This window comes from Haemorhous mexicanus, chromosome 10 (genome assembly GCF_027477595.1).
Source record: "Haemorhous mexicanus isolate bHaeMex1 chromosome 10, bHaeMex1.pri, whole genome shotgun sequence".
Classification (NCBI taxonomy): Eukaryota; Metazoa; Chordata; class Aves; order Passeriformes; family Fringillidae; genus Haemorhous; species Haemorhous mexicanus.
In genome coordinates, this window is record NC_082350.1 from 22163205 (window position 1) to 22181124 (window position 17920).

The window sequence follows — 17920 nt, forward strand, 5'->3', positions numbered from 1 at the left end:
GCTCCTTCTCACTGACTTGGGAAGCCTCATGCCAAGTGTGAGAGCATCTTGTGGTGTGTCCTTTTGGTCTGCTCTTAAATGGGCCAGATAAGAGAGGAGGGGAGGTTTGTTGCCTTTTCTGAGCTGTGTGTCTGCCTAAGGACCTGGCTCTGCCCACTCATTCCCTATTTTATGTGTTTATGCGGTGCCCTGGTTCCTGTTTGTGTCAGGAAAAGGGTGCTCTCATAGACTGGGCAGAGTCTCCTGGCTCGGTGCTGATTGTGGCTGCTCATGTCTTGCCTTTCTGGAGGTTAATCTGCCTGAGCCAGCCTGGACCGTGGGCATGGGAGGCTTCCAAGACATGACTCAGATTTTCTGTTCATCTTAGGCACATCTCTATGCTCCTCTTTCTCTCCCTGTGAAATTAACCTCTGGCTGCTTATCTGCTGCCTCTGGGAACTGGGAGATTTAGTTTCTAGGAGGAAATTATGAGAAAACTACATACCATGTTAACATTTGGTGGGGTAAATCTGTTTCCTGCCATGATCACAGTTAAGCCTAATGCTCATGGATTCCCCCTATGCAACATAAGGTGGCAGTTCAAGAGCATCTCATTTCAGACCCATTGTCTCTTACTTAGTGTTTTATTCAGACAATTGTTCAAGTATCACGGAATTCCAAAACTTACCTAAAACTTGATGTATAAGATAAAAATAGGGTGTAGCAATATGCTTTATCCAAGCCCAAGTTGCTATGCTTGGTACAAAAAGTAAAGGAATGAAATTCTGTCATCTTGCTGTGCAGGAATTAGATGAGATTGCTTAACTATTTCTTTGAATCCGTAAAGCAATAACATGTCCTGTTGAGAGATCCTATTGCTTTGTCTTTAGGCAGCAAGGAAAATTCAGCACAAATTCATTCTGCTCAGATAGCTCAGGTGCCAGGAGAACTGAAATGCCACTCTTATTTATTTTTTGTGTCTGCATATTTCTTTCAGAAAATCCTCAGGGTTTTCTTTTGTTGCATCTTTCTTTCACAGATAGAGTCCAAATTTCCCTATTTATACATCACTGTTCAGCCTGGTCTCGTGGGTTATTGAATATGAAGATGAATGTGCTGGACATGTCCCCTGCCCTCTGTAATGCCTAGTTATTAAAGAACAAAGAGCAGGATATTGGAGAATGCATCACTCTGGGACATGAGCTTTCACATCCACTTTATTTAAACTTCAATTCCCTTGCTTCCCAAGTTGGTTATTTAGGCCAGTGCTTTGTTTGCAGGCTATATCTGCTGTGAGTTTTATACACCTTTATTTTCTTAGGCTGAGCCCGGAAATCTTCATGAAGCGACCGGTGGTGGAAGGGAATCGCTGGCGGCTGGACTGCATCCTCAAGAGGAAAGCAGTAAGTGAGCTCCAGCTGCACCCTTCACCCTGCACCCCCCATCCAGGGGGTCATACTGGGGCTGGAGCACTTACACCATTCATTTTGGTAGAGATGAGAATTAAAGCCTCACATCGGATGGCCTTGGAAAACCACGTGTTCTGATTTGTTCCCCTCGTTTGGGTTTGGAAGAGCTCAGGGGCAGAAGGTTAGATCCTCTGATTGCCCCCAGGTTTGGGTCACAGCCTTGCTTTACAACTGTCTCAGTTCCTGGTAGGGTCAAAGATCTGCTGCTCTCCATGTGGTTTATGTAATTTAGAGTACAGGGAAGGCTGAGCACTTGGTTGTGTTTATGAGTGTGGGCTGTGCTCCAGCTGTTCACACACCCTGTGATAACACCGATAACACCGGTGCTAAAAAGAGCTTGCCCATATCAGCAGTGAGTCACAAGGTTTGTTCCTGTTCCAAGGGAAACCTCTTGGACTCCTGCTGTAGTAGAAGGGCAGAATTCCATGCATTCCATGGACACAGACTTTAAACTAAAAGCGGGCAGATTTAGATTAGTTATTAGGAAGAAATTCTCCCCTATGAGGGTAGTGAGCCCCTGGTACAGGTAGCCTGGGAAATTATGGCTGCCCTGGAATTGTTCAAGATTAGATTGAATGGTACTTTGAGCAACCTGGTCCAGTGGAAGGTGTCCCTGCTCAAGGCTGGGGGTGGAACAAGATGGTCTTGAAGCTCCCTTACAACTCAGACCACTCTGTGATTCTGTGACGTGCTGAAATAGTCTTTGACTCCATCCCCTTTCCAGCCAGTTGTCATCACAGCCCTCACCCCTCCACATACCTAGATAAAAAATGAGAGCTTTGTGTCTGATTGCTGTTGGTTTGAAATTACTCTTGTTTTTTGGCAAAAATAAACTGGCCACAAGGCATCAGTCACTCAGAGGAGGAATTTGGCTTCTTTTTGTCACATTGACAGGGATTTTCTTATGACCATGAAAACATTGTGGTAAGGTGAGTGAGGTCAGTCACTGGAAATGCTTGCTCTGTCACTTGTGGTGTTCCTTTGACTCAACAGGGCAGTCAGCAAGCTGATGTCATGGTGTAGGGGTGAGGTTGTCCTTGCTGTGTGTGCAGCGTTGCCTTAGACTCCCTGGGTGCAGTGGAGAGGAGAATATCATCCACAATTTGGAGATTGCCTTTGCTCTTAGTAGCAGCTTTATGGGAATAGAAATTCAAAAGGCTGTGGAAAGTTTAGGTTCCAAGTTTAAGCTGGCAAACTCTAGTGCAGGCTTTTAATCCATGCTAATTTATGGGAAGTGGAGGTGTCCCAGTGTGTGACCAGTATTTGCCAAGGTTTGGGAGGAACTTGGCACATTTGAAAGTGCTTTAACAAAAGTTTTTAGAAACCCTGCTGTGGATACAATGCTGGTCACAAGCACCATGTTTTTAGCACTGCTCATTGTGTTCCAGGAGCTTGTTTAGCTCTACCAGCAGAAAGAACCTCTTTACTGGTGTTGAGTTGGTGACATCCCCTTCAGGAGGGGGATGTCTGTGTAACCTCACTGGTCATGTCACCCTGCAGGGGCATTTAACTGTGAGCAACCCTCAGGGCAACATTGAACTTTAGTGGATGAACATGATTGGAGTGAATCGTGCTTGCAAAATCTACCTCAAAGGGTATGTAAAAGGAGCTGCTGTAGGAGTGACCTGTGGATGGGCCTTGGCATAGCTCAGACAAAACAACAAAAACCTCACAAACCCAGGTAGTGAGCCTTTCTCAGAAAGCTGGAGAGCTTTCCCAAGGTTCTTCCAGGCTGTGGGGTTCCCATGGAGGATCTGGAAGAGCATAACCAAGAACAAATAACCTCAGCATTTCCATCAGCAAACACAACACATTTACTGCCTCTAGCTTTTCCTCCCTTTGGAAACAGACACTATCCATTGATGTGCCTGCATTCCATGTGTTCTTTTTTATTTCTGACAGCAACAAGGAGTGAGAATTTTTGTGATGCTGTACAAAGAGGTGGAGCTTGCCCTGGGGATCAACAGTGAATACAGCAAGCGGACTCTTATGCACCTCCATCCAAATATCAAGGTAATTGCACAGGGCTGTGTGGAGGGTGTTTGCATTCAGTTGTTCTTGATGGCTGGTGCTGACCCCGGTGGATTTGGGTGGGAACTGCAGGTTCAGTAGTGTTACCCAGCATTGCAGTGTGTCTGACAAGGTACACCCATATGGTGATGCCACATCTGGCAATTTCATTTCTTTAGGTTCTAATGGAACATAAAATTGCTTAGTTTAGATTTGCCAAAGCAACTGTTTACTTAATTCATAAGAGTATTTCATGTGACAAGTTAATGGGGTTACATCAAATGGAAAATTACAAATTGAGAGTGTTGTCTCATTTCAGCATTTCTGCTCAAATGTGAATGATCAGACTCAACACTGGCATTAATGTTCCCACCACAGAAGAACAGCGTTGCCCTGTCCTGTGTTGTTACACTGCTCTTATGGTACCAAGCAGAAAATCAGTTGTGGCTGACAAACCAGTAGATAAGGCTAGATCCAGTCTCTTAGAGACACATACACCCTAATGAGCAGTAAGATATTTGTTATGCTATAGTAATTGATTTATTTTCACTTGATCAATGGTCACAGAGAAGGGAAGCATCTGTTCATCATTTTTGTAGCAAAACTGGACAATACACATGAGCTGTGTCTCAGGTTTTGGGAGTAGCCAGGTGAAAATTGGTAGCTTTTTCTCCAGGAGACTGGTCTAGTGGCTGTAACACCATAAATAAAACCCTGAGCTTGTCTACAGAACCCTAATTTCTGTATCTACTTGTCAAAAAGAAATTCCTAAACAAATGCCAAACAACTTGATTTTAAGTAGGGGAAAAACCACCCGACTTCTCATTTCTCTTGTGTGGTGGCAACAACCAAAAAAGTGAGTCAGATCACCAATATGTTGTTTTCTTTCAGAGCAGGCTCTGTGTTTGAAAGCTCAGCTATTACAGCTCAACTGAAGCAGTTTCTTTAACTATGATCCTCTTATGAAGCTGTTGTAAGGGTGACCTATCCCGGCATCAGTAATCATTGCTGCTTGGGATTCCTGCATCCTGGGGAAACACCTGCCTGCCATATGGCTGACACCACCTATGTGGAAATTGAGTAGCCTCAGTAATTAAGCCATGGATGCATCCAGTAACAACTCCAGCATTTCCCCATCACCCCAAACAGCCAAAAAAGGCTGACCAGCTCTCTGCCTGGAAGGATTTCAATTTGCCAGCGATGCTGAGCTCGACTGCTGGTTTCCTCGCAGGTGATGAGGCACCCAGACCACGTGTCCTCCTCGGTGTACCTGTGGGCCCACCACGAGAAGCTGGTGATCGTTGACCAGTCCGTGGCGTTCGTGGGTGGCATTGACCTGGCCTACGGGCGCTGGGACGACGACGAGCACCGCCTGACCGACGTGGGCAGCGTCAAGCGCGCCACTGCCGCCACCAAGTCGCTGTCCACCGCCAACCTGGCAGTAAGTGGGTGCTGCTGGTGGGGGATGCACCCTTCCCCAAGAGCCAGTGGGTAGGAGAGCACCAGCACACATACACGCAGCAGCTCAACAGTGAAGACACAGGAGGGTCCAGGCGTGGAGTTCCAATGTGCTTTAGTGTAGGGCAATGCTGAAGGAGTCCAGGGGACAAAGACAAAGGAGGGCCCAGGGTATAAATAAACAAAGACAAAGGAGGGTCCAGGAAAAGAGGGTGTGGAGAAGAGCATCAGGGATCCACTGGTCTGAGGGCTCAGGGGTGGTACACAGGGAAGGGACCAATAGAAAATGCCAGGATGGATGGGCGAGGTTACACAAACCCATGGGAAAACAGGGAAGAGGGAATTTACCAAACATTAACATGCAAAGGTAAAAGGGGTAGGGAAGGCAGAACTGGGACAAATTAACATAGTACTGCAGAGCACCATGGGAGAAGCCTCTTTCCTCACCCTATCCTATGGGAAACACCTGGAGCCTATGGTGCATCTCTCCAGGGTATTGTTGCTTTCTCCCCATTAAGTTCCTGGGCCTATACATGAGTGGGCAGGGTCCAGCTATTGGCCATGGTCAGCCATGGCAGGTCTGGGGAGGGGGGAATGGGCTGTGTTCTCTTCTGAGCATGGAGTTGGGTGTCTGAGCACTGATCTGCACGAGAATCTGTAGTTAAAGGGAAACTTCTTTATACCTGACCTGCAGCCATGTCTTGTGTCTTCTAAGGCTGCAGCAGAGTCAGCTGAATGGGTCCCACTGCAGCCTCAAGGTCTGGCCCCAGAGAGTCACTTGTTCGAGAGAAATGCTGATGATGCTTCAGACACATCAAAGATGAAAGGAGTAGGAAAACCCAAAAAGTTTTCAAGGTTCAGCATTTACAAGCACCTGCACAAGCATGGCATACACCATGCTGACAGCGTCAGCAGCATCGACAGTGAGTCAAGTGAGTGATGTTCAGCTAAATAATTTATATAAAGGATGTGTGGAGGTGGTGGGTGGGTGTATGTGCACGTTCACATGATTTCTAGGGCAATGTGTTCTTTGTATGGAAGAAGAGTTTACAAGTTACCTAACTATCAGAATAATAGCTGTGTGTAGCCAACATGTAAATTTGTGTCACTGCTCAATAGAGAAGAAGGGGTTTATGTATTTTTTATTTAGCTAATTAGCAATTTTCATGAGCCCTCGGATGATGTGATACAGTGTATGTGATTCTTAATGTTTGTATTGTTGGAAAGTGTTTGTTCCTGCAAGAGAGAATTGAATCTTTGATTTTTCAGCTTGGATTTATTATAACAGGCAAATAATTTCTGAATGGGATTATCCCCTCTCACAGACTTCAAAGCTAGGTTTTAAATAAGTTCACATAAATGGAAATGTTCCAAATTTACCCTCTTACTAGAGAGGAAAGTCTGTTCTACAGTTGAATATTTAAATGCAGCTTTTAATTCCCAACATTAAAAATAATTTTAGTGCTAAAATTACAAGGATCAGCTTCACAATTGTTCCAGGATGAAATCCTTCCTGAAAGTCGTCAGCTACTGAAGATGGGGTAACTTAGTGGAATTTCCATCCCTCTCTGCTGATCTTTCTCTTGCCTCTGGCTCCTTATGGGGGTCTTGGTTGCAGTCAGCTCAGGACACAGCCATGGCTTTGTACTTCGTTGCATCTGTTTGGGTTAAAACCAGCTGGGTCCTGAATTAGGTCCTTTGCCTGGCAGCCACTTGCAGTTTCAGCAAACTGACGTCCGGTTTGAGTTCCTGTCTGCCAGGTGTCTTCAGACAGGAGCAGGCACCAGTGTGCAGAGGTGGACATGTGTTTTTGTCACGAATAGAGCATCTTGACTCTCTGCAGGTTACTCCACCCCCACTAGGACCCAGCCGAATATAATCCAGAGTTTAAGGCCCCATCTGAAAATGTTCCATCACCACAGTGAATCCAAACAGGGGCTCGCTGAGCCTCGGGAGGGTAAGTGGAGGAAAGCAGAGCTGTGGACTCCTTCAGGCTTTAGCTGCTGGTGTTTTTGCATTATAACTCTGCTAAGAGTGAGGTTGGGTGCCAGGATCAGCCTTCACTGCTTATTGTTCTCCCAGCATCCTTATTCCGCCTCTGTGGGCATCCTGGCAGAAGAGCCTTCTCCAGAAACTACAAATGCTGCAGTGTAAATAAATAAGAATTTAAAACCCCAAAACAACAACAACAGACCAAAATAAAACAAATGAACAAACAAAAAATTTGCAATAAAGACAGCAGGGAACAGTTGCAGAAATAGGTCTGATTCTGGTATGTGATGATTTCAGCAGCTCTTATCCTGTAAAGGAAAGAGCTGTTACTGGAACTGGGAAGTTCTGTATTGTATATTTTTAAAGTAAGCCTGATGCAGGAAGACAAAAACAGAGAAAGGAAGCAACAGAGTGGCTGCTGCCAGTCCTGTGTTAGGACAAAGACTTGGGTCCCCTATTTTTCTCCTAAATTAAAACCGAGGAAGGCACACTCAGTTGAGACAGGAGTTGCGGGGTTGTGAGCACTGAGCTGTTCCCATCTCTGGACTGGTATTGGAAGGGCCTGTCCTGGTGTGGTTCCTTTCCAAGATGCCTTTGGGTCCAGGAACGGAGTGAGGAGTAGTTCTTCAGCATCACCCTCTTGCAAACATCTTCCTCTAAGGCATTAATTGCCAATTACAGAATATTGGTTACAAAGTAGAGGCAGGCAACAAAGCATTTCCATGTCTTTGTGGAGACAATGTGCCGTCTCCCCCGTGGCCATTCATGCTCACTCATGAGTCACTGTGCAGTCATCAGAGCGTGTGTTGGCCTGCATCCCACACATTCCCATTCCCACCCAGGCATGTGGAGTCAGTGATTCCCCAGCTCCACCTGGACTCTCACTAGAGGCTGGAGCTTCCCAAGGCAGCTGTGGTGCAGACCTGCTGCATGGCATTTCTGGCATGGCTTGGCTCAGCTTGGCTCGGCAGGGTCACAGCGGTGCTGGCAGGGCTTGCTTTGTTGTCCCCTGGTCTTGTGCTGCTGCCAGTGTGTGTTTTGTTGACTGTTGAAAATTGGTTTTTCTGTGTACTGAGGGGTTTTGTGGTTACCTGGTGGTGTGGTTGGGTTAGGAGGAAGTTTCTGCTCGTGGCATTGCTGTATAATTATTGCATTAATATTTGGTGTCACAGATGAAGACTGCTCTCACAGTCAGGAAATAACACCAGGTAACTGTTTATGGTCTAGGCCAACATTTTTGGATTTTTTAAGAGCCTGGGAAAAGTGTTTACTGCACCGAAATATGTGCTCTGGAAAAGGGATCCTGTTAGAAGGGAATATCCCTGAGTACAATATTTCAGATCATTTTCAATCAACATGAATTTGGAATTCAGGATCCATTTGTTCAATATGTAAAATTGTATCCAAAATGACACTGCTATTTGGAAAACGAAATGGTACTAAGAAAACCCACAATACTTAATGAGGGAATAAGAACATCTCATTGTAAATAATAAATACTACTTCTATTAGAGGAGATACACCCTGCTAGAGAGGCAAAATAATAAACTCTCTAGCAGAGAAGATGGAATTAGTTCACTATTAATGTAAAATATATGAAGTAGATGATCTACATGATCTGCCATATGGGAATATTTAGGTGATATTGAACTGGGGAAAGGCAAATGGTTATAGGGTGATGTCGTCCAAGTTAAAATTCAGCATCTGCTTTTCATTTCCATAACAGACTCCTATTTATAACCTCTTCTGATTGTACAAGAAATACTAAAATAGGGAAGAAAAAATACTGACATATATCCCTTGAAAGTAACAGGAGGACTAGGGAAAAACCAGCTTCAGCTGCTTGGGACTGGCAGGTCCCAGCAGTGCTGTTCCATGGCTGAGTCTCTCACTGCTGTGTGCAATGGATGGCCATGACTTTGGAGCATGTTTTTGTTTTGTTTGCCTGGACAGATAAAGGATCCATCCGTAGCCTGAAGACAGGTGTTGGAGAACTGCTTGGGGAAACCAGGTTCTGGCACGGAAAAGACTATTGCAACTTTGTCTTTAAAGACTGGGTTCAACTCGACAAGCCTTTTGCTGGTGAGTGGGAGTCTTTGCATTCCCCAAACTTTCTTCCGTACCTTTTCAGTCTCAGATCTTATTTTTCCTGCCTTGAAGCCAGAGGTAACAAGGCTGGTTTGGTTTGGTTGCAAGACAAAAGCAGCAAAACTCCCTTTGAGGGATTTTAGGGCCAATTATGCTGTTGCAGTCCAAGTCATCTGCCTTGGGGATGCTTGGTGCCAGAAACCTCAGTCTGAGGAGGGGGATGCTGTGCTTTTCCACACTCATGTCCTTTGTCTGAGGAAGTTCAGCCATGCTCCTCTGTCCCACAGACTTCATTGACAGATACACCACACCCAGGATGCCCTGGCACGACATCTCCTCCGTGGTGCACGGCAGAGCTGCACGCGACGTCGCCCGGCACTTTATCCAGCGCTGGAACTTCACCAAGGTGGGTGTGGGTCTCACTGCTGAGGGCACGGAGATAAGCACAGCCTTGCCTCATCCCCCTGCCCTCTGCAGGCATCTGTTTTATTTCCTTGTGTTGTTACATATGTTGCAAGCATTTTTGCTTTATCTGTTGCAAGCATTTTTTCTTTATCTATTTTTTCCCCCCCTATACAGATTATGAAACCCAAATACCGGTCCCTGTCCTACCCATTCCTGTTGCCAAAATCTCAGCAAACTGCTCATGAGTTGAAGTATCAGGTGCCTGAGGCTGTTCCTGCCACAGTCCAGGTGGGTGTTGGTCTCCTACTCACTATATGCCTCAGAGGGCTTGTTCTGCATCCTCCCATGAAGTTTGAATGCCTGACAGACCCTCTGCAGAACTTGAATTATAAGATGCAAACCTCTTGTCTAATTCAGCTCACAGATTAGATGATCAGACCCTCAAATGCAGTAGAATAATGCAACACTTTCAGTAGAGAGGCATTAATATATATCTCCACCTTTGAGGTAAGAGGACTAAAGTGTCTGCAGTACTCAAGTGGTGGGAACACTGTGACTTTGCACAGCTGTGTGGTTTAATGGTTTGTTTTCTGCTGCTCTTCATCTAACACCTAACATTTGAGCTTTATGATTCAAGAAGGCCTGATGGGTTGAGGTTACCCACTGGGTATTTATCTCAGATCTCAGAGCAGTCTGCCAGGCCCTGACGCCTCGCTCAGACGGGTCGTGGTCAGTGAGAGCCTAGCATTAAGTGGAGTCTTGGGGCTGGAGTCTTGCTTTCTGCCTTGAGCTTCATCTGCACTTTATTATGCAGCCCTGCACCCCCAGTGGGTCCTCTGCAGTTCCACACAGTCAGCCCACAGTCTGATCTGTGACAATCAGTCTCACAGTCAGAATTGCCAAGATACCTCTGTTTAAAAGCGCAGTTTGCTCTGTCAAGTGCACATATTTGAATACTTGAATATTGCTGTTACCCAGCAGAAATAGGAACTTGTTGAAGAGTACGAAGTCAAAATGGTTTTGCTGCTTCAGCATAACTATTGTGTGTCTCCGTGGATAAAAGATATATGAAGTAAGAGCAGTTAGACCAAAACCAGGAAAAATGCATTACTTTGTTCTTTGTAAGGAGTGGTCTGCCCAGATGACAGCACTGCTTGGGGAAGCTTAGTGAAATAAGATACTTTTTTCTGGGTTTGTGGGTTGCCAGGGCATTGTCTGCTCCTCTCTGTGTGGTGTGAGGGATGGGCAGCACAGGGATCTTGTGTCAGGGTTCTGGGGTGTTTTACATCAGCCTCCAAAGCAAGGCTTCCAGCTTGCTGGGAAGTAGTCCCCTTCAGGCATCATCCTGTTCCCTGTGGCTGTAAATGCCTCCCTGTCTGTGTCTGACACCAGCTTTTTGGGAAATCTTGTTCTCATGGAATTGATGGGGCTTGCGTCCCCTGAGCACACTTCAACCGCAAGATAAGCCACAACTTCTAAATCACGGGGTTTGCTGTAGCAAAAAGTTAAGCTCTACTGATTACAGAACTGGAAGCAGTTCCCAAAGGAGAAATTAAACTGAGAAAAACCTAGATGCAGCTTTTCTTCAGTCCAGCTGCAGAGCTGCTGGCTCAGGGCATCAGGTCGTGGGAGAAGAGGATAGAGCTCAAACGGTGACTGCGGAATCCGCAGACTCCAGTGCTGAGTGATGGGTGAGCAGTTGGAGAACCAGCCTGGCCACCACATTGCTGAGGCATTGCAAATAACTGATACATCCAGGAAATGAGGGGCTGCTCTCAATGATGCCATAAACAGCAAAAAGAGAGCAGGTTTGTCTTGTAAATTATTCATTTGAAACTACCTTGCTCATTTCTTATTTATGCATCTGTCAAAACAGCCCTGCATGTAGACAGATAAATAAACCTACGTGATATTAGGCTGCAGATGGGTTGGCCTGAAATGTGCCAACCTTCCCAGTATGAGGGAAAACTGGTGGGGAAGAACATTTGCAGTGCCAAGCCTGGTGGAAGCAGTGAAGGTGGCTCCTCTGCCCAGGCTGGGGTGCAGGTCCCCAGACTGCTTCAGTTGGGTTATGATTTCTGGGTGACCTCCTCAAGCTCCAAGGCAGGGATTTGCAGAGACATAGTAAAATTTTGACTGTCTCCTCCCTAATACCCACACTGGCCTGGCTTCCTTGGTCCCCAGGTGACACTGAGCATCCCTGAAGTCCCACTGTGAATCCAAAAGTGACTCAGTCTCTCCTCCTGATGGAGGTTTCAGATTTGGCTGCTGTAGGAAGTGGGGACATGGGAGGACACCTGCAGCCTGGATCTGAACTCCCTCTTCTGGTTGTCTTTTTCTGGAGCTCCCAGGGGGTGCATCAGGGCCTCTGCAGGGGCAGAAATATCAACCTCTTGCCTGTCCAGTTTGTTCATTTTGGAGCAGAGGGCTCAGGTGCTCGCATGTCCTCTCAGTGGTACAGTTCTGCACAGAAATAAGCAGATATCCTAAAATCTTTTACCCACTTTTTATCCAGAAAAACTACAGCAATATTCTGGTTTCTCTTAGTATTAAATCCTTTGGATGGCCAGCAGCCAATCCCCTGTTATCTCCATGTGAGTACTGTGTAGGGATTTTATAGGCAGCAGGTACTGCCCCAAGGTAAAATCCAGCATCCCAGGACTGTCCTTGGCTGTGGGGTGATTGAAGAAAGCCTGGCTGTTGGATTTCTTGTTTCTGACCTTGTTTGCAAATCTGTCTTCAACTGTGGGCAGATCAGAGGAAGGAAAAACACAAAGGATCCTTGGGGATTGCAATGTTGCTGCAAGCCCAAACCATTGACCTGTCAGCAACAGATTCCAGCCTCGTTGTACCATCTGGTTTTGCTCTCCTCTGTGAGAGGAGAGGAGTAGGAAAGCACTTCTGGGAGGACAGAGCACTGACAAGGGCTTTCCCCTGGGCAGGGAGGATGAATGCAGTGTGTGTGGGAAACGCTGTGGAGGTACAGTCTGAGAAGGAGGAAAAGGAGTCAGGCATGCGCTCCCATCCTCTTTCATTTAAACTTGCAGTAAGCAACCTGATTTTTGCAAGAGCACACTGATTTTTGCAAGAGTCGAATAGAGATCTGCCAAAGGCAATGCCAGATTTTTTTTCCACTATTCCATCTCCCAATTTCCACTCCAGAGTTTGCAGTTATCTGCCAAAGCCAGCATTGCAAAAGATGTGATGTGGTGAGGCAACATCCCGTTCCTGATGGAAATGCAATGAAAGTTTAATGCTCTGGCAGCAGCTGACGCCCTCACCTCTTTGAAGTCTGCGTGCGAGCCCTGCTTTGTTCAGGGTTTATGCACTAGCCCTCAGCAAACATCACATTTATTACCCTTGTATCAGTTAGAGAAGTTAAAGGGATGACAAGCTATTGAGAGGCTCAAGGGAGGGGAAGGGAGAGGCTGGAACATGGAGACTCCAGCTCTGCATGGGAGGGGCTCTGCTGGGCAGTATGTGGCCTTTTGTCCCCATGAAATAGGTTGGGTTTGAACCAGCTGCCTTTAAATACCTTGACAGGAAAGAGAGGTGTCCAGAAGCGTGAGATGGAGCATCAGTGATAAGGGAAGGGCTGTGTAGCAAATTTCCAGGTGTTGGTATGTGTGAGTGCCACTGCTTTGTCACCATGGGATGCTGCCTTGGTGGCATTGCCCTGTGGCTGCAGACCTGTTAAAAACAACTTTATTTTGAGGAGGTCCAAGATGAAGGACCTTATACTCATTCTGCTGTCTCGTCCAACATTTTCTGACACCTCTTCTTCCCTTTGCAGGGGGATTTGAGGTTGTACCTGATGGGAGCTTTTTGGATGGTGCTGTGCCAGCTTTTTGGAATTAGCCATGACACATTGTTCTGGGGTGGGGCAGGTGGATGGTGGCACTGTAATAGGGGCAGCCCGGGGTGTGGAGTGAGCTGGGGGCCAGTTATGTGGAAGGGTGAGGAGGAATGTAGGGAAGGGCAGGTGGATGATGCGCTGGGAAGTCATGGTACTGCAAAGGGATGGTCCTTGAGTGATGGCTCTGTTGTGTTAACTAGCAAAAAAACCCAAACAAACAAACCAAAAACAACAAACAGATTTTGTGCACTAAAAAGCTACAATCTGCCACTTTCTGAGGTGCTGTTCCAGATTGCTGTGCTGCTGAGAGTGGATGTGCTGTGAGCTCCAGTCCAGGCTGCATATGGAATAATTAGCCTGCTTTCAACCCTGGAAAACTGTTTTTTTCTGTTCTTAATAATACCAGTAGCAGCTTATTAATACCAGTGGTGGAATTTTGTTCAAGATCTCAGTCTGCCATGCTGCTCAGTGTTGTTTCAGCAGTGCCCAGCTTGGGATGAGTGGGAGCTTTCAGCCTTGGCTTTGTAAACCAATAAGTGATTAAACACCTTTGGGAATGATCATCATGGCCTTGCAGAGGCTTGTGCAGGCAAAGGGCAGCTGTTTGGCACTGTTAAAGGCTGTGACAGCTCTTGTATTCAGGCTGGCTCCCTCACTCCAACATTTGTGAGCCCAATACTCAGCTAGGGAGACTGCAGAGTGCACTCTCCTGTTGGCCAAGAGAGCAGCCAAATACAAGAGTTGCAGGGCCTGGTTTTCACTGGGAAAAACAGATGTGGGAGAAAGCTCCTGTCCAGGTGGAGGAATTAGCTCAGGAGCCATCTGCTGTTTAACAGCCATGGCCCCGAGTGCCACCTCCAGAGATCCTCTGGAGATGAGAGGATTGGTTTGGTGGATTCCCAAGAGATCAGGATTTTGCTGGAACTGACACACACATTTCACAGATCCCCAGCCCCTGGGTCTTGTGCTGTGTGGGACTCGTCCTGATTTCCAGTATAATGGTTATATTGAGATATTTTAAGGCTATTGTTTCAATGTTTTTGTCTTGACAATGTTTAAAGAGAGAGGCTAATGACGAGTAACTATTCTCCCAAGCACGTGCTCTGCCAACACTTAATTAAAACTACGTTTCCATCTAGGAAAACACCACTTGGGGTGTAGTGTGGCTGCCTCTTGAATCAGAGTGCAGGAGCAGGAGGTGTCACAGCATCTCTGGCTGGGGGGACAGGATACTGACTGCTGTGGGGCTTGCTTAGCCTGGCCCAGAGCACAAACAAAGGTTGTTTCTCATGTTGGCTGGGCTCTTGCACAAAAACTGCAGGGTGGAGGGGCAGGGCATGCCCTGTAGATCCTGCAGGAATCTACTTTAAAAGTGGATTTCCAGTAAAAACTAAGAAATAAATGTGGGCAGCTGAACAAAAAAATGTACAACTTCTGTCATCACAAATGGGATGGCTTGTGCAAGAATTTGGCAGAAGAAACAACTGACCTCAAGTGCTGAGGACAAAGGCATGGCCTGCGTTATGAGACTGACTGTATCATTCTGTACAGCCTCCCTGGGGGAAAAACACCCTGCCCTGTCTGGAGACCAGCTTTAAAGTGCTGGGCAGGAGATCACTGATGGAGATGTGCACCCCTAAAGCTTGGAAATTTAGGTTGTTTTTAAAGCAGTTTATGATAAGACCTTAAGAAAGAGCATCTGGAGCTGCTCAGGTGGGAGAGGGCACTAGTACAGCAATGGGACAGGGCTCTTATGTTTTTAATCAAAACATTACTAAGCATTAATACTGTTTCTGACTACCATCTCTCACAATTACAAATGCACTATAAATGTTGCACTTACTACCTAATTTAGTGAAAGCCTGGCTCTGTGAGGGAAGAGCCTTGGCCCTGGGATAATTCAGGTGCCATGGTGCTGTCCTGGATGGACAGAGCTGAAGGTGTCTCTCTCCTGCTTTCCAGGTGATCCGCTCTGCTGCTGACTGGTCTGCTGGCATTAAATACCACGAGGAGTCCATCCACAAAGCCTACATCAGCGTGATAGAGAACAGCAAGCACTACATCTACATAGAGGTCAGTGCCAGGGAGGGAAGGCAGGAGGGTCCTGATGCTCTGGGTATGGCTTGCAGCCATCAGGAGGGTAATTACTTCTTGAGGTTTGGTCCTAGTTTTCAGGCATTTAGACAGATCCTTTACCTTCAGTGGTCTTCAGGCCAGACTGATGGCTGGGTACCCTGATAGCTGTCTGACCACGAGGTGGAAAAAAGTAGACCTCTCCTTTATAAGGCTCTTTGCAAAATTGCCAGCAGCTTTCATTGCCTGTGCAATAGTCTCCCTGTCCCCTCTGTGGCTTTGCAGTGTCCCTTGTGCATGCCCAAACCTCCCACTCACAGGGCAGCTCTTCATCCACACAGCCTTCAGCTGCAGCAATCTCTTGTGTCAGAGTGACACTCAGTGCTGGCTGAATGGAGATGCTTTTTCTCCTCTTTTTTTTTTTTTTCCTTAGGCTCTTGTTAGGTTGCTCTTTACATGAACTTTCTAAGGAGTGTGATTAATAAGGACTAATTCATTCCCTAAGCAAGCGCAGACATGCATATCATTTAATCATAATTTTAAAAAGCCTACAATCCAACAGCACACAAACCCAGCTATCTTTAGTTGCTCTTGGTCTGAAATAAAGCTTGCAAATACTTTGGGTTGGTTGCTGGCAGTGTCTGACTGTAGCTTCTCTTGTTTTTCCTGCAGAACCAGTTTTTTATTAGCTGTGCTGATGACAAAGTTGTCTGGAACAAGATCGGTGATGCGATTGCTCAGAGGATTCTTAAAGCTCACAGGTAACCTGTTCTTAATGAGGCAGTGGAACTCTTCAGGTGCATTTCCATGGTGTGGTGCAAAAAATAACCCCTCAGTGGCCACAGCTGGACAGTAGCTGTGCTGTAACTGATGGGGTCCAGCATCTGCATTTGTAGCAGTGAGACTCCTGAGTGGTTTCTTTGCATCCAGAAAGTGATTTTCTGGACTTACCCCAATGTAAATGTATTTTTAACTACAGAACTTGTTTAAAGACAAGTCCTTTGTGCTCTGGTTCAGTGACACCTTTGCTCCATTGCCAATTTGCCTTGAGCTGGGTGGTCAGGCCATTTCAAGGGTGGGAAGTGTGAACTGGGATTTGTGGTTTATTTAAATCATCTAGAGAGGAGCGGCTTCAAATTGGGGAAGCAAAAACATTTTGAGGATTTGACTGCAGGGTTCTACTATTGTTTGAACAACTTTTTCTGGTACATGCTGGAGGGTGTTCACCACCTCCAGTCTTTGCAAGGGGACCGTTGTTTGTTCCTGGATGGATTGAATCCAGCCATGTTTTAGACACTCCTTCAGCACACCTGACCCTGTGTTAACATTAATGCTACAGGTTGTGGCTTGTCTTCACTTTGATCCTGGGCAGCCTTGCTTAGGGTTGCTGCCCTGGAGTCTCTTTGAGACATACATTTCATAATATAAAACTGTACCCTGATTCTGCTGGGCTGAAATACAGGAAACTTTCTAAACTTTTCTCTTTCATCTCTCATGGGCTTTTTGGCCACACACAGAGGTGGTTTTTTGCATGGATTATTTTTTCCACGTTGTAGTTGTCCAGAACTCTGCAGGGCCTGTTTTTCCAGAAGTCTCTCTCCAAGGTTGCAGGAATTTTGTTCTTTTTTGCACTTGAGCTTGGAAATTCCCACTTGGAGAAAGGTACCCAAACTGAGACAGCCACCACAGTGCAGGAAATGTCTGCAAGGCCACAGGAGCTGCCCTGGGCCAGGCTATGTTCAGAGCACTGTGGAAAGAAGAGCACTATTGCAACAGGGAGAGCCTGGGTGTTATCTGCTGTGCCATTAACAATGGGGAGGAGTTGCCTGTGATCTGTGTGAGCTGCAGTGAGTAGCCAAAAAAATTGAAATTAGCTAAGGATGAAAAGGTGGGATGGATTTTCTCACCTGTGGTAAATGAGGAGCAATGCCAGTGCTGCTGGAAATGCTGTTGCTGTATTTGTAATGCATCTTTGAGGCTCAGAGGCAGCTGGACAAAGCATCTTAGGGCACCTTCCAGTGTCTAAAGGGGCTAGAGGAGAGCTGGAGAGGGACTTGGGAAAAGGGCATGGGTGATTGGACAAGGGGAAATGGCTTTGAAGTGAAAGAGGATTAGATGGAGTATTGGGAAAAACTTCCCTGAGGGTGAGGGCCTGGCACAGGTCCCCAGAGAAGCTGTGTCTGCCCCATCCCTGGAAGTGTCCAAGGCCAGGTTGGATAGGGTTTGGAGCAGCCTGGGGTAGTGGAGGGTGTCCCTGCCATGACTTTGGAACTGGAGGAGCTGTGAGGTCCCTTCCACCCCAACCATTCTGGGATCCTGTGATCTCTGTGCTGATTGATGCCCCTCTAGAGAGCCTCTCTGGGTTGCCTTTCCTGCCTTTGAGAACTGACCACCTTAGGTCCTTTGCATCAGTTGCCTGCTGTTAGCAATGCTACTGAGCCAGCAGCCAGTTCTCCAGGTAATCTGTTAAGGTTTTCCTATTTTATAAAGTTAGTTTATGTAATTTATATTTATCATTCTGTCCAGATACTAAAAGTCTATCACAAAGGGGGGGTCACACAGATTCTTAGTGACCCATTTCCAGATACAA

The 17920-nt window shown here is 46.4% G+C and overlaps 1 protein-coding gene across 3 annotated transcripts in view; it reads left to right on the forward strand.

Moving 5' to 3' along the window:
• PLD1 (phospholipase D1) overlaps nt 1-17920 on the forward strand; it is a 74626-nt gene that overhangs the window by 44206 nt on the left and 12500 nt on the right. For all 3 annotated transcript variants that reach the window (XM_059855774.1, XM_059855773.1, XM_059855772.1), the window contains 10 exons: nt 1301-1382; nt 3351-3461; nt 4690-4899; nt 5632-5848; nt 6760-6873; nt 8862-8990; nt 9284-9402; nt 9576-9689; nt 15220-15330; nt 16003-16091. In XM_059855774.1, the coding sequence (XP_059711757.1) occupies nt 1301-1382; nt 3351-3461; nt 4690-4899; nt 5632-5848; nt 6760-6873; nt 8862-8990; nt 9284-9402; nt 9576-9689; nt 15220-15330; nt 16003-16091 (1296 nt within the window). The remainder of the gene's footprint in view (nt 1-1300; nt 1383-3350; nt 3462-4689; nt 4900-5631; nt 5849-6759; nt 6874-8861; nt 8991-9283; nt 9403-9575; nt 9690-15219; nt 15331-16002; nt 16092-17920) is intronic.